The sequence below is a fragment of the Lotus japonicus genome, chromosome 5 (genome assembly GCF_012489685.1).
Source record: "Lotus japonicus ecotype B-129 chromosome 5, LjGifu_v1.2".
NCBI lineage: Eukaryota > Viridiplantae > Streptophyta > Magnoliopsida > Fabales > Fabaceae > Lotus > Lotus japonicus.
In genome coordinates this window covers 13,856,584-13,871,092 of record NC_080045.1, presented here as the reverse complement: position 1 = coordinate 13,871,092, position 14,509 = coordinate 13,856,584, and the positions used below count along the sequence as shown (strand labels likewise).

The window sequence follows — 14,509 nt, the reverse complement described above, 5'->3', positions numbered from 1 at the left end:
TATCTTTGCATAATCTTTTTTCTCATAATTAATTTTAAGTCAATTTTAATAGTTTAATTAGCAATTAATTAATTAATTGATGAAAATGCAATTGCAAAATTATTACAAAGGGATTTCTAAAAAAAAAATTATTAGTTTTCCGGTGGAGGGAAAAAAATTATGACAAGGAAAAACGAGGGGATTCGGATAGAGCGGGAGAGTTTTTTAATTTAGTTTTTATTTATTTTCCTTTGAACTCCCACGCTTTCAAAAACAAGAAAGTCACACCACCGCCAAAGGAAACAACGCTTCTCCCCTCTCGCTCACGCTCTCTTCCTCTCTCCCCCTCGAGTTCGCTTTCTTCTCTCAACTGTTTCATGCAACGCCATTTCTAGGTTCTTAGTTTCTAACATTGGCGCTTTCAATTGCAGTTCTCTGATAACTCGTCAACATGTCTGCGACTCCGGCGAAGAAGCTCATGAACGATCCTCCCGGTGAGGTTCCTTCTCTCAATCTCTCTCTTTCTCGATTCTTTTTCATGGCTCAATCAATTTCTCACTACTGATGAAAAGCACCTGCAATTTTGTGGTATGTTATCGCCGGCGTTTCGTCCGGAATCGTGTTTGTGCAGCTGTTTCAGCTATGTTCATCTTGTTGAATTTGATTTTTCTTGTGAAATTTATTTAAATCTGAACTGTTTTAGCATTAGTCTTTGACTGGATCTTACTGAACTTCAAATGACGGAAATCAAGAAATTCAATGCTTTATGTATTCCAATTATTCTATGCAATTCAACTACAATCTTGCTCTTCTTTAATTGTATCAATAATATAATTGATTGCTGTGAATAGTTTTGCCTTAGTTCGTTCGATTTATCATGGTTTTTTTTTTCCTCTTTATTTCTTTTTTTAATATGTGAACCTGAAATGCATACCTCTTGAACCTTACTGAGCCTGAGCTACGGAAATCACACTTGTGTTCGTATTATTCAATACAATTCACCTTCTGTCTTGGTCTTCTTTAATTGTAACAATAAAATACTATTGTGCTCTTGATATTTTGGTCATCGTTGGCTTTGAAATCATGTTCATTTTATAGTTTTTTGGCTTAATTGCACTTTTGGTCCCCCAACTATGGCCTTCCTGCGAAAATCGTCCCTAAACTTCAAAATTAGCAAAACTCGTCCCCCAACTATACACACAGTTGCAATTTTGGTATTCCGTTAGCATTCCGTCAGAAATCTAACGTGAGAAGCTTACGTGGCTTACTCACGCGTTTCTCACGTGATCATTCAGGAGAGAGAGTGATGAGTGGACAAACATGTGATTTTCACGTGACCTAACTAAGCTACAACAGGTCAAAATTAGGGTTTTTAATTTCAAAACCTAAGGGACCAAAATTGCAGCTCACAGAAAATCCTAGGAGAAGAGAACGATCACGATGACAGCCAAGAAGGCGACGCCGACGAAGAAGGTGAAGAAGACGACGCCGACGAAGAAGGCAACAATGAAGAAGAGCACCCCGAGGAAGAAACCATCTGCGACCAACAACAATGGACCCAAGAAGGGGACCCCGAGGAAAGTGATTGAGAAGAACGTGGATTGTGACAAGGAAGAAGCAAGTAGTGTGGTCCCAGAACGTGAAGTTTCTCGGGATGCTGTTCCTTTGCCCTCTACCCATGTGCGAAGGTAGGATTTTTTATTCTTCCCTTTATCTTTATGTCATGTTGAATGGGTAGTTGAATTAAATCAATGTTGTTTGTTGTCCTTTAGGCTTGAATTTAATATTGTCCTTTAGGCAACATTGTTGTTTGTTGAATTTAGGCTTGAATTTAATATTGTCCTTTGTTTTGTCCAGCTCCTTAGTGTCTAATAGTATAAGAATACTGCTGCATCATGGTGGGAAATTGACCTTTGAACCCAAATTTGAATATCATGGTGGTTCTGTAGAACAATTGGTTGACTGGGACACAGATGTAATATCTTCTATTGAGATGGGTAAGGAGGTATTTAAATTAGGGTATAAGGCTTTTAAAGCTTTATGGTACAGGCACCCTGGGGCAATAGGTCCAAGTGGGAATAGGCGTATAATCACTGATAAGGATGTGCACCAGTTCTGCTCTGATGTTAAGGGGTATAATCTAGTCCATTTATTTGTTGAGCATGACAATGAGATATCATTAGATGTTGTTGACTCAGATGATGATGTGGCAATAGTTGATAGGTTGGATGTGATTTGTGGAAAGTTGATTCAGGGAGGAAAGGATGTGGAAAAGGATAAGGTGATTCAAGAGGAGGTTGTTTCTGTGGCACTAGAGTGTGAGAAGGATGAAGTGGTTGAAGAAGAACCTGATAAGGAAAGGGTGGTGGAAGAAGAGGTTGGTAAGGACAAGTTAGTGGTACAAGAGGCTGAGAAGGAAAAGTTAGTGGAAGAAGAGGCTGAGAATGTAGTGGCAGAACAGGTTGAGAAGGAGAAGATAGTGACAGAACAGGTTGAGAAGGATAACCAAGTGGTGGGAGAAGAGGGAGATGATGAGTCATATCACCCTAACAGTGATGACAGTGATGATTCCTCAGTGGTGTCACTAGATGATAGTGACTATGAGGAAAACTGGGACTGGACCACAGTCTTGCCTCATGAGTCCCTTGTTGATATACCTCATGATGCTCCACCACCTGATCTGTATGAACTTTCATTACCTGTAGACACTAATGATCCAGGAGCAACATACTCAGATTTTGAAGATGAAGATGGGGATTCTGATGATTTAGAGAGTCCATCTGAAGGAGAAGGAGAGGGAAGGGCAAGGAGATACCCCAGGTTTAGACCTGCAGAAGATGGTGATAGTGTGAACTTTGTCCTTGGTCAGATATTTGACAGTAAGGATATTTTTATTCATGCTGTTAAGGAATTTGCTCTGCAACATAAGAAAGATATGAAAATAGTGAAGAATGACAAGAAGAGGGTGGTTGTTAATTGTGTCAAAGGCTGCCCATTTAATCTGAGAATCAGTAAGACAAATAACAGGCACTACTTCCTGCTTGTCACATATGAGGCTACTCACAATTGCTGCAGGTAAAACCTAATCTAGTAATTTATGTTTTGTACTCATTTTAATTTTGTTTTGACATTTGTATTGTGGTTTTTATTTTGTTCCAGGTCTGCATCAAACAGGCAGGCTAAGACTATTTTTATGGCTAGGAAGTACATGCCTCTTCTCAGGCACAGTCCTAACTTGAGCATACCTGGATTAATTGAAGAAGCAAGAAGTAGGTGGGGTATACATTTGGGGTGGTGGAAAGCTTACAGGGCAAAAGTCAAGGCTATAGAGATGATTCAGGGTGCATGCACTGACCAGTACAGTCACTTGAGAAATTATGCTCATGAACTGCTGAGAAGCAATCCTGGCAGCACTGTAATCATCAAGAGTGAGGAGGGACCTAAAGGGCCAGTGTTCATGAGAATATATGTTTGTTTGGCTGCAACAAAACAAGCATTTGCAAACACATGTAGACCTCTAATTGGTCTAGATGGATGTTTTTTGAAAGGCACTTATGGAGGGCAGCTCCTAGCAGCTGTAGGGAAGGATGGAAACAATCAAATGTTTCCAATATGCTATGCTGTGGTAGAGGCAGAAACTAAGGACTCTTGGAACTGGTTTGTGAGTTTGTTGTTGGAGGATCTAGACCAAATTAAGAAGAAAAAGTGGGCTTTTATCTCTGATCAGCAGAAGGTAAACACTAATATTCCAATTTATGCTTTATATTTAGTTAAATTTTGTTCTGACATTTGGAATGATTTTTATTTGCAGGGTTTAGTTCCCACTCTCCAGGAGCTCATTCCTGATGTTGACCACAGACTATGTGTGAAACATATCTATGGTAACTTCAGGAAGAAGTATCCAGGATCAGAATTGAAAGTGGCATTGTGGAAGGCAGCCAGGGCAAGCACAGTGCAGGAGTGGAAGAAAGAAATGGATTTGATGAAGGCATTTAGTGAAGAGGCTTACAATGACATGATGAGGCTGCCAGCAAAGCAGTGGGCAAGATCAGCCTATAGCACAGACACAAGATGTGATTTGCAGGTCAACAATATGTGCGAGGCATTTAATATGGCAGTGTTGGAGCATAGGGACAAGCCCATTATTTCTCTGCTAGAGGGGCTGAAGTTTTACATCAACAATAGGATTGTCAAGCAGAGACAATTGATGCTGAGATGGAAGACTTCAATCATATGCCCACTGATTCAGCAAAGGTTGGAATTCTCCAAGGAAGCAGCTGATAAATGCGTAGCAGTTTGGAATGGTTCTGACAATTTCAGACACTTCCAAGTGAAGAGAGATTCTGATTCTTATGTTGTAGACCTGGAAGAAAGGACATGTGCCTGCAGGAGATGGCAGTTAACAGGCATTCCTTGCTCACATTCCATTGCATGTATGTGGTTTGCACGCCGGAAACCTGAGAACTATGTGGATCCAAGCTACAGGTCAGTTTCAATCTGTAGTTCTAAATGTTGTTTTATTGTTCTTAATAAATTCCAATTTGTAGTTCTAATTGTTGTTTTGAAATAATCACAGGAAATCAACTTTCCTGGAAACATATTCTTATCTAATCCAGCCCAATAATGGGCCTAAGTTATGGCCAGAAGATCCTGCACCACCCCTGAACCCTCCTTTTGTAAGAAGAGCTCCTGGGAGGCCAAAGAAGGCTAGAAACAAGGCAAATGATGAGAAGAAGAACCCTACAAAGTTGAAGAAAGGAGGTTCTGCACTAAAATGTAGAAGATGTGGAGGACAAGGGCACAATGTAAGAACTTGCAAAGCCAAGGACCTAGCTGACAGAGAGATTCCTGTTGGAGGGAATAAGGTCAGATTCTTGTCCATTGCATGTACTCTTATATATGTTCCTATATGTAATATTATTGTTCTCATGGATGTTCTCTAATTTTGCAGGATAACCCTACACTACTGCAACCTGAGCAGAGGGATGTGCAAACTACTCAAAATGCAACTCAGGATGCACCTCCTGTGAGCCAGACCCAGGGTGATCCTCCTCTTAGCCAATCTCAGGCTCCACAGGCTCCACAATCTCAGGCTCCACATGCTCAAGCTAAAGGGAAAGGGAAAGTGAAACAGCCAGCCAAAGGGAAACAGGGACACAATGCTAAGGGAGGAAAGAAGAGGAAGCTTGGAGAAGTTAGTGGATCAAAGTAGTAATGTGTTTTAGGCTTCAAAAAGTGTAATGTGTTTTAGGCTTAAGTGACAATCTTGCAATGTGACTCTTTTTAATGTTTCTGTAATGTGGTTTAGGCCTAAGTGCCAATTGAGCAATGTGACTCTTTTTATGGTTTCTGTAATGTTGTTAAGGCCTAAGTGCCAATTGTGTACTCTACTGTGGGTGTTTGATGACAAATGAAGGCCTAAGTGCCACTGTTATTTTGTTGAATCAGTGCAGTAATTTTGTGTGTTACTTTGTGTTTTGCTTCATGACAATTGAAGGTCTAAGTGCCAAATCAACTTTGTGTGTTGCATGACAAATGAAAGTCTTGCATCAAAATACAACAGGTTTACTTTGCATCATAAAGAGATGGCTAAAATATCACAGGTTTCTAATTCATTCATGAAATACCACAGGTTTACATTGCATCAAAATCTCAATTTCATACATAACAACTACAACAAATTACATATCCCAACACCAACGATCCCCCTATTTGTTTACATAAGCAAACACCAACAGAATCATCAAAACGATACAAGTCCCCAAAGAAATCTCCAACAGCCTTTCCTTCTTCTTCATATCATCAATCTTCCTCAACAGTATACCAATAATTTTCTTCTCCCTTGCAATTTCTTCATCAAACCTATCACATTTTACTAGTCCATGATATTCATCATACCAAACAAAGAATCTGCAGCCTCTCTTGCCATGTATCTGCAAATACATAAAAACAGAGCTATGAGAGAGCAGATAACAGATATATAAGAGCAAGGAGAAGACAATGGGTAAGAACACGAACCTTGAACAGTCCACATCCGTAAAATTTTCGCCCAGGGTTGTCACCAGTCCAGGATGTAACGAGTGGAGCCTGAAAACCACAATCGCAAATCGGACCTCCCTTCCTCCTTTGTGAACAAGAATACGAGCCAGAACTTTGAGACCCACCTCCCATTTCCTTCCACCCTTCGCTTGGAGGAGCTCGCATAGCCTTCTTCTTCGTTCTTCAGGCCGTGATTCAGAGGGAGAGAGAAGAAATCAAAAACCCATCTTTCAGATCGTGGGTCGGGTGAAGAAGAAGATGGGGAGGAGATGACCGTTATAGCTTGGTGCAGGTCACGTGAGAATCACATGTTTGTCCACTCATCACTCTCTCTCCTGAATGATCACGTGAGAAACGCGTGAGTAAGCCACGTAAGCTTCTCACGTTAGATTTCTGACGGAATGCTAACGGAATACCAAAATTGCAACTGTGTGTATAGTTGGGGGACGAGTTTTGCTAATTTTGAAGTTTAGGGACGATTTTCGCAGGAAGGCCATAGTTGGGGGACCAAAAGTGCAATTAAGCCTAGTTTTTTTAACATGTTTGAACCTAAATGCTTTAGCATTCCTCTTTCAATAATACTAATTACTAATAATACTTTGTTTTGTTTCTCTCTTTTTTTAATTTGATTGCAGATGTTGTGAATGAATACATTGAAGGTCTTGTAGAGACAAATCCTGGCCTACACTATGTAGAGGGCTTTCCTCAGGTGATTTCACTTACACATAGATGCTTGATGCTTGCATTAGTGTATATTATTTTAATGGAATTATTTATTATTTTTCTTGAGTGCAGGTGAAGGTTGTGTTTCGTGCAGATATTCCATGTGGACAACGAACATACGATAAAGTTGCAGTGATATCAGGTGCGCAACCATGCAATTATTAAATCACTTTAGGGTGATTTAACCACTTCAGTTGTTTTATAATCACTCAGTTTTTCTAAAATTTAATAGCTAAATCTCCATTTTGTGTTACAGGGGGTTACTGCGACAATGAGCCTGCTCATGCTGGATTTGTGGGTGAAGGAATGCTGACAGCAGCCATATGTGGCGATGTCTTTTCTTCTCCACCTGTTAATTCCATTCTTGCTGTATGCTTATTATTGGAAGTGATATGTCATACATTTAGTTATAGAAGTATTGATCTCTTTTATAACACTGATACACCTATGATTCAAATGTAGGGGATACGGGCTGTAACTGGCAAAAAAGGATGTCTTCTAATTGTGAAGGTATTGTTTGCGTTTCCTTGTGTATAGGAGTACTTTAGAATTTAACTATTCTAAGTACAAGTGTTTAATATGTCTTTGATATAGGAATTATGTTAGATGTTATACTTATAACTTATATGCACTGAAAATGTTGTCTGTGTTAATTAAGACAATGACTAGTGAAAAGATGTAGAAGTTCATTTTTATTAACATAATGTCACACAATGTAACCCAAATAAAATATAAAAGATTTCGTACCAAATCAACTTTATGCTGTGATAATGTTTTTAAGATAGTGTGGTTTCTGAATAAGTATACATCTTAGTGTTTAACTTTGGGTGTTGATAGAACTATACTGGTGACCGCTTGAACTTTGGTTTGGCTGCTGAGAAAGCAAGAACTGAAGGTTTTGACGTAGAGGTATGTTTACGTGGCAACTGTTTTCTCTTTCTGCTTAAAAGTTAATTTGTAGATAAGGTTGACATTTATTTTTCACTTTGCATGGCAGACTGTTTGTGTTGAGGATGATGGTGCTTTACCTCCATCTCGAGGGATTGCTAGAAGAATAGGATTGGAAGGGGCTGTTCTGGTTCAGAAGGTTCATCTACAAAGACACTTCTATTCTTTCGCACTTTATTTGTTCCTTATGCACATAAATACTGATAGGCCCTCTTGTGCTCTTATATTTACAAATTTGATTTACCTAAAAAAAATGTTAACATATGAAGAGACTTGTGCGGCCGCTGTATTAATGTAATGTAAATTTTAATTTCTTGGAATTAGTATTAAGATATTATATGTAGTGCCAATATGTAATTTTTACATTTAACTATATTTTTGTTTTGCTTGAGGTAGGTTGCAGGAGCTGCTGCTGCTGCTGGTCTTTCTCTCGCTGATGTTACTGCAGAAGCAAAGCACGCATCTGAAGTTGTGGAGACAATAGGTGTTGCTTTACATCCTTGCAAACTCCCTGTTTTGGCTCTAGCAGATCGTTTGGGGCCAGGAAAGATGGAATATGGCCTTGGAATTGTGAGTCTTCTTTATTTGCTAATTGCAACATTTTCAATCTATACTTATTTGTAAATGCTTAATTATAAGAAAATAGTGATTCTTTTTTAAAACGTCCCTCAAGAAGCTGCTGAAACAAGTTTACTTGACTCCAAAAGAAGCTCATCCAGATACGCTAAAAGTTGTTACTTTTGTAACTTGAAATAAATTATTCTTTTTATTTTTCTTGCGGTTTTTAGCATACAGGTTTCGGAGTTGAAGTCATTGCATTTATCTTAATACATTATTCTCTCATAAAAAGTTGCATTGAAGTTATTTGATATTTATATCCCTATTGATTGAAGTTTGTTTTCACAGCTTTTTTTCTCAAATTCAAATTTTATATTATGTCGTAACAAATCTTACTTCTTTTATAGCATGGAGAACCTGGTGCTTCCGTGACTGATATTCAGCCTGTAGATGAGGTGGTTTCTCATGTTCTGAAGAAAATATTGTCTAAGGTAGGGTACAATATTGTATGAAAAGCTCTTGGTTGGAGTATACTAGTTGACAAGAACAGACTTTTCTTGTAACATGATGTAACCCATCAAAGAATAAAAGAAATTACTAGTGTATTTGTGATGAATGGACTTTGATGCCCAACCTACGTATTATGGTTATGGGGTTTTCATTTTATTTCCTCTTTGTATTTGAAAGAGATTGATAACAGAGAGATTAAATGAATTTCTATTGTCCAGTCACAACCTACTTATATCAGTGCCTGATTTTTAGTGTAACGTTTGTTTTAGTGAAAACACATAGTAGAGAAGTTATACTTAGAGTATTGCATCTATTTTTGACAAGAAGTAGGAACAAGAATTGATGTTTGTAGGTTGACCCAAAAATTGCATCTATTTATCTATATAATCTGTGCTTCAACACAAATGTTTTGAATATTGACATTTTTTTAATCCTTGAGTGCAATGTAATTATCATTCTTTTGAGTGAGTTACAATATTTTTCTTTTGGAATTTTTTGCAGGAAACAAACTATGTTCTGATAACTCCAGGTTCTAGAGTGGTCCTCATGATCAATGGGTAGGTTCATGGATGTTGTCTTTGCTTGGGAACTAAAGTCAATTTTTAAGTATTTTATACTCAGACATACCTTGTTTTTAACACAAGAGACTTTTTCTTGGACTTGAACATGTGACCTCAGTCACATGACTACAAATATTTACCATTGCGCCAAGTCTCTCATTCGAAGCCAAATTTCAAATATTACAGAAAAGTGCTTTCTATTATTTTATTGATGTTCAGGACTTCCTTTGAGAAGATGGTTTATTTATCTACAAATTTCTTCAAATGCAGGTTAGGCGCCACTCCTTTAATGGAACTAATGGTTGCCGAAGGCAAAGCAGCAGTTCTTAAATTTCTGGTGGAGCATGGAATGGCTGTTGATAGAGTTTATACAAGATCGTCTATGACTTCTCGAAATATTCAAGGTTGGTTGCCATATATGATGCTAATTAGTTTTTATTTGTAATTCATAAGTTGATAAATGTATATGATTATTATATTTCAATTTTTCTCAGGTTTCTCAATTTCTATGATGAGGGCTGATCCTTCTATTCTCCAACGACTAGAGGCTGAAACTAAAGCTCCTTACTGGCCTGTTGCAGTTGAGGGTCAGTACATTGTTCTAGTTCTTATCTATCAATTGTATTACATGGAGATTTACTATGTCTTGTTGTTATTTGTTATTATTATGTATTGTTCTAGTAATGATATGGAGTTCTTTAAATCTACATTAATCTGTAATATTATAAATAGGAGCTAAATAGAAGTTGTTCTTTCTTTAAAGGTAATCAACTGCCAACTAAGCTTCCTGTTCCAGTTCCACCATCTCGATCAGCAAAGAGTAGTGAGGTAATGTGTTAATGGAAATTTATACATCCTGGGAAATTATGTGTCATTTCTCTTCCATGGGAAGTTACAATGGTAGTATAAGAAAAGAAGAAACTAGTTAATGGCAAATCATGTTTAACAAATTTCATCACTGTAATTGAGATAGCTGGCTTCCCAGTGTGCTACATTTTTGCTATTTTATAGTTATGTTCAGCTAATGAGTTGTGTTCAATGAACTGGGTATATTAGCTATTATCCACTAACCATGTTTAACAAACGAATGATGGTTGTTTCATCTAGGTGTGAGTAGTGTTGTGAATCAAGATTTTTAAACCATTGAACCTAACAATTCATGCTAGTAGATGATTGAAGTCCTAAATGGTGTGAAAAATGCAAGTTTTTTCTATAAATCAACTTCCATGTTTTTTTCATTGTTTTCTCACTAGTACTAGGTCTGATGAGGAACTTATGCATGCAGGCTGGGTGTGCAACTTACGTGCCTGCAGAGTGTGGACAATCATCAGTTCCTAATCCTGGTTCCTTGGACATTCAATGGCATTCTGCTGTCAATCAGAGTGTGGACTGGAAGTTCACACTTCTTACCATTGTCCGGAAGTACATAGTCACCAGTCCAAAGATGGTTAAATGTGTATTCAAATACATTTTAGCCTACAGTTTAATTGTAGCAGCGGTGTTCATTTTAATCTCAAAATATAGAAGCTTCAATTCTGTGAAGATTTTGCCTACAGTGCTTGCTCTCAGTTGGACAGCAGAGAAACACAATTCTTCAATTCCAAGTCCAACTATAATGCCATGGGTGGTACTGGCCGCTGTTTTTATTCTACTGGCCTTTATGGTGCGTTCCTCCGGCGCTAAGCATAGTAAACATCAAGACGAGTGGGAACTTGGGGCAGAGATTGATAAAAGTCACCAAAGAAATACTATTTTTGAGGGGAGGTATCATGGACGGGAAATGGCGGTTAAAGTCCTCCCCTATGCTAATTTTGAATTAGCACAAAAAGAGATGTCCACTCTAAAGAAAGTGGATTGGCACCCAAATGTCTTACGGTTTTATACCGAGAAGGTGGGCAGTACCGCACATATGATTGGATTAGAAAGGTGCGGATGCAGCTTAAAACAACTCCTAGGATACTACAAATATGGGAACAATCCGGGAAACTCACAATGCAAGGAGTTTTTGTCAAATCTGAAGAAAGACATGAAAGTACTATGGATTCAGGATTCTGTTCCCTGTACACAATTCATGGCAATTCTGAGGTAATTTTTTTTTAATATTTTTTAATTAGTCCTATAGTATAATTTATTAAATTTATTACTATTCATTTCACAGAAACATTGCTGAGGGGATCTACGCATTGCATAGCGCAAATATTGTTCATGGAAACATGAACACCCGGCATGTGTTGGTGACTAAAGAAGGCAGAAGCATAACTGCAAAGTTATGTGACTTTGGTAAAAGCCAAGAAATGGTAGGTGATGATTTGATCAAAGGAAAGTCTCGAGATATGTACAACATTGGAAGAATCTTCTATGAATGTGTGCATGGAATATCCATCGATGAGAAACTTAAATATGTGGTTACACCTCGCATGTTTGATCATCCCGAAACGACGCTGCTGCTAAATGCCTTATTATCAAATGTTCCTTCAATGAGGTAAGTTAGATTTCAGTGTTGAATATTAAGTTAATGATTTTCTATAATTATCTCATGTGTTTTTCATTTGTCAAGGCCCACAGCGTTGCAGGTCATCAACCATCCCTTCTTCTGGGATGAAGAGAAAAAAATAATGTTTCTAAATGAAACCTCCAACCGGCTATTCAGGGAACATTTTAACTCATTTTCGGTCACTGAACTGGAAAAGTGTAGCCATAAGGTGTTCAAAACAAACTGGGACAAATTGATTGATGAAAGTCTTTTACACACTGGCCATGACGGAACAAGCCTCCGGTCCTTATTAAGATGCTTCAGAAACGCCTATCAACATTATGACAAAAGTTCAGAATTGAAGGTTTTAAATTTTTTTGTGAAAATTTTAATTTTTTATTTGAAAGATATACGCTTCTAATTTTGTTTTTAATTTGTTCAGGTTGGAAAACTCCATAAGGAGTTCTTTGAGTACTTTGGAAATAAGTTTCCTCAACTGTTCATGGAGGTGTATGGCGTTGCTTTGAAACAGTTTAGTAGTGAGATGCAGTTCATAAGCTACTTTTAGTTGTTGAATTTCTCTAGCATGAGAGGGATATACAGTCCCTTCTACAGGTTCCAATGCCCCATGTGTAAACAATTCAAATTTACACTCTTTTCAAATTTCAACAGCACTTAATTTCTCCCTCAGACCTATTATCATGCTTGAGGTTAAGAATTTAACTAGACTACAACTGAGGTAATTTGTAGTGTATTTATTGTAAAATTCTTTATAATTGTAATTGATCGTTGTTAAGACATGGAAATTGAATCACTACAAAACAAATCATTTTATAGTAAAACAAATCCTTTTTCATTTAGAATTTAAGAATCAACTCTTGAGCCTCCTTTATATCCTGCATGCTGAATAGAAATGAACTATTGAGCCTCCTTCTTTATATCCTGCATAATGAATAGAAATTAATATAATGATAGGGATAGAATAACAAATGGAAAGCTATTTTCCAAATAAAGGAATAAAAAAAGAATAGGTAAAGAGCATGGTTTTCAATTCAGATCTTAACTGTATTGGTTTTGAATAGGTAAAAATCATTTTCTTTACATATCACACACAACTTATTATAGTTTTCCAGCAGAAGTAATTAGTGAAGAGCTTGAGAAATCATGTTTCCTACTGCATAACCATTCCTAGCACTGAGTGCTGCAAGCCTGCAACACCTCTAAGCTCAGGATCCTCAACCTATAAATGCAACCAGTTTTTCTGAGTTTCGCAAGATATTCCAGCTATATGGGAAAATTGGCAGGCAGAAAAATCTATTATTAACTAAGATCTACAGCCAAATAATTTTGATTATGAATCTCAAAATGTTCAATCATCCATAGAAATTAGAGCTTACTTCTCTAGACATTATCTAGAATACACTAAACTATTCTAAACTGCTATACTTAGGCGGTAGTGAGAAGCCTATAAATAGGAAACCTTATCTATTACTTGAGGTGTGGAGAAGCATTAAAACTTCCCCTCCTGTAAACTTTCTATATCATTTCTAATAAACCACTTTTCATAACTAAACCATGAAAGCCACACGGCTATACCTTCCAGTTTCTAAAAGGTATAACCCGAATCACCTGAAACATTAAAAGTAAAATCACCTTGACTGCCTTCTTCCTTCCCTAACTGATATGGCCAGTAAATCATGTCAATGTAAACTCCAACAAAGATTTATAGGTAATGCTCTAATCATTCAGAAGAGATCCCAATGCATCTAATATGGGAAAAACATGATCATATATCAGAAAGGCAGTAAACTATGCATTTATCAAATTTGAAATGTAAAAAAAATATTTGATCCAAGGAGTTAATTAGTGATACAAGAAAACCTCTCATCTCCAGTCTCCTCCATATATATTATCAAACTATATTTTAAAGAAAATGAGTACCATGTTTGTGATGCTCTGAGCCACCCGTGTTTCAATCCTTCATTTGAAGCACTAAGAAATCCCACAAGGGGAACCATGTCTATGTAGAGAACTGGCACATTGGTGCTTATTTTCAGTAGATAAGAGTTAAACATAAAATGCTCCTATTAGTTTCACTTGAGTGATTTGATAAGAGGGTGACAACAGTAAGAAACAATGGGCATATGAATGTTTCTAATTATCAAAAGGCCATGGGAAGACCATTGGCACTACACCTCGACATGGTTGACTATGGGTGCATCAAATTAAAGGGTTTCAGTTCCACCTATTCCGCACTCGATGTCATAAATCATAATCCAACAGACTATGCTATCTATACAACAACAGTGAAACAATAGTTAAGATGAAGGGATACTTACTGTAAGAAACATTGGGATGACGTAAACTTGAGTCCTACGCGCGCGGCTACATCTTGCAATCAGAGGCAGGACAAATTTACTAAAATTACAAAGTGTGTTGAGATTGTATGTGGCTAGCGCCAGAGAATCAATTGAAGGAAAAAACTAAGGTTGAGGTTGGGGAATGAAATTGATTACCTACCGTCGTTTGTGGGCTGTGCATTGTGCAGAGAGAACAGAGCAATGTCGTTGTTGTTGTAGCCATTTTTTGATCCGAAGAAGAACTGGGTATTAAGGCTATCGTACGGATTGAGGAACGATTTCTATCGCAGTGACCATGTAAAAGCATGAGAGGGAGCTTAAAGGGGTGTTTTACGTTGGATGGGCAATACAAAAGTCAT

General features: G+C 37.5%; 3 protein-coding genes and 1 long non-coding RNA gene across 6 annotated transcripts; 2 read left to right on the top strand and 2 right to left on the bottom strand.

The window, feature by feature from the left end:
• Positions 1–312: 312 nt before the first annotated feature.
• LOC130719117 (uncharacterized) lies at positions 313–12,358 on the top strand. The gene is made up of 17 exons (XM_057569756.1): positions 313–473; positions 6,654–6,727; positions 6,814–6,883; positions 6,998–7,110; positions 7,204–7,251; positions 7,579–7,650; positions 7,739–7,828; positions 8,086–8,259; positions 8,655–8,738; positions 9,259–9,314; positions 9,588–9,721; positions 9,812–9,904; positions 10,081–10,145; positions 10,603–11,402; positions 11,476–11,799; positions 11,875–12,154; positions 12,233–12,358. The coding sequence occupies exons 1-17, from the start codon at positions 431–433 to the stop codon at positions 12,356–12,358; spliced, it is 2,646 nt and encodes an 881-aa protein (XP_057425739.1). The 5' UTR covers positions 313–430.
• LOC130720531 (uncharacterized) lies at positions 1,068–5,423 on the top strand. The gene is made up of 6 exons (XM_057571182.1): positions 1,068–1,667; positions 1,837–3,054; positions 3,139–3,712; positions 3,791–4,464; positions 4,556–4,844; positions 4,931–5,423. Exons 1-6 carry the CDS (start codon positions 1,420–1,422, stop codon positions 5,189–5,191), a joined length of 3,264 nt encoding a protein of 1,087 aa, XP_057427165.1. The 5' UTR covers positions 1,068–1,419; the 3' UTR covers positions 5,192–5,423.
• LOC130720532 (uncharacterized) lies at positions 5,469–6,537 on the bottom strand. The gene is made up of 2 exons (XM_057571183.1): positions 5,998–6,537; positions 5,469–5,912 (listed from the first exon to the last, which is right to left on the bottom strand). Exons 1-2 carry the CDS (start codon positions 6,181–6,183, stop codon positions 5,688–5,690), a joined length of 411 nt encoding a protein of 136 aa, XP_057427166.1. The 5' UTR covers positions 6,184–6,537; the 3' UTR covers positions 5,469–5,687.
• Positions 12,359–12,537: 179 nt separating the features above from the next.
• Positions 12,538–14,509, bottom strand: LOC130720088 (uncharacterized). Of its 3 annotated transcripts, none has more exons than XR_009012918.1 (3): positions 14,307–14,509; positions 14,130–14,181; positions 12,538–12,732 (listed from the first exon to the last, which is right to left on the bottom strand). It is a non-coding gene; the product is annotated as an uncharacterized LOC130720088 (long non-coding RNA). The 3 variants fall into 3 exon arrangements; XR_009012919.1 differs by having other exon boundaries at positions 14,130–14,208; positions 14,311–14,509; XR_009012917.1 differs by having other exon boundaries at positions 14,311–14,509.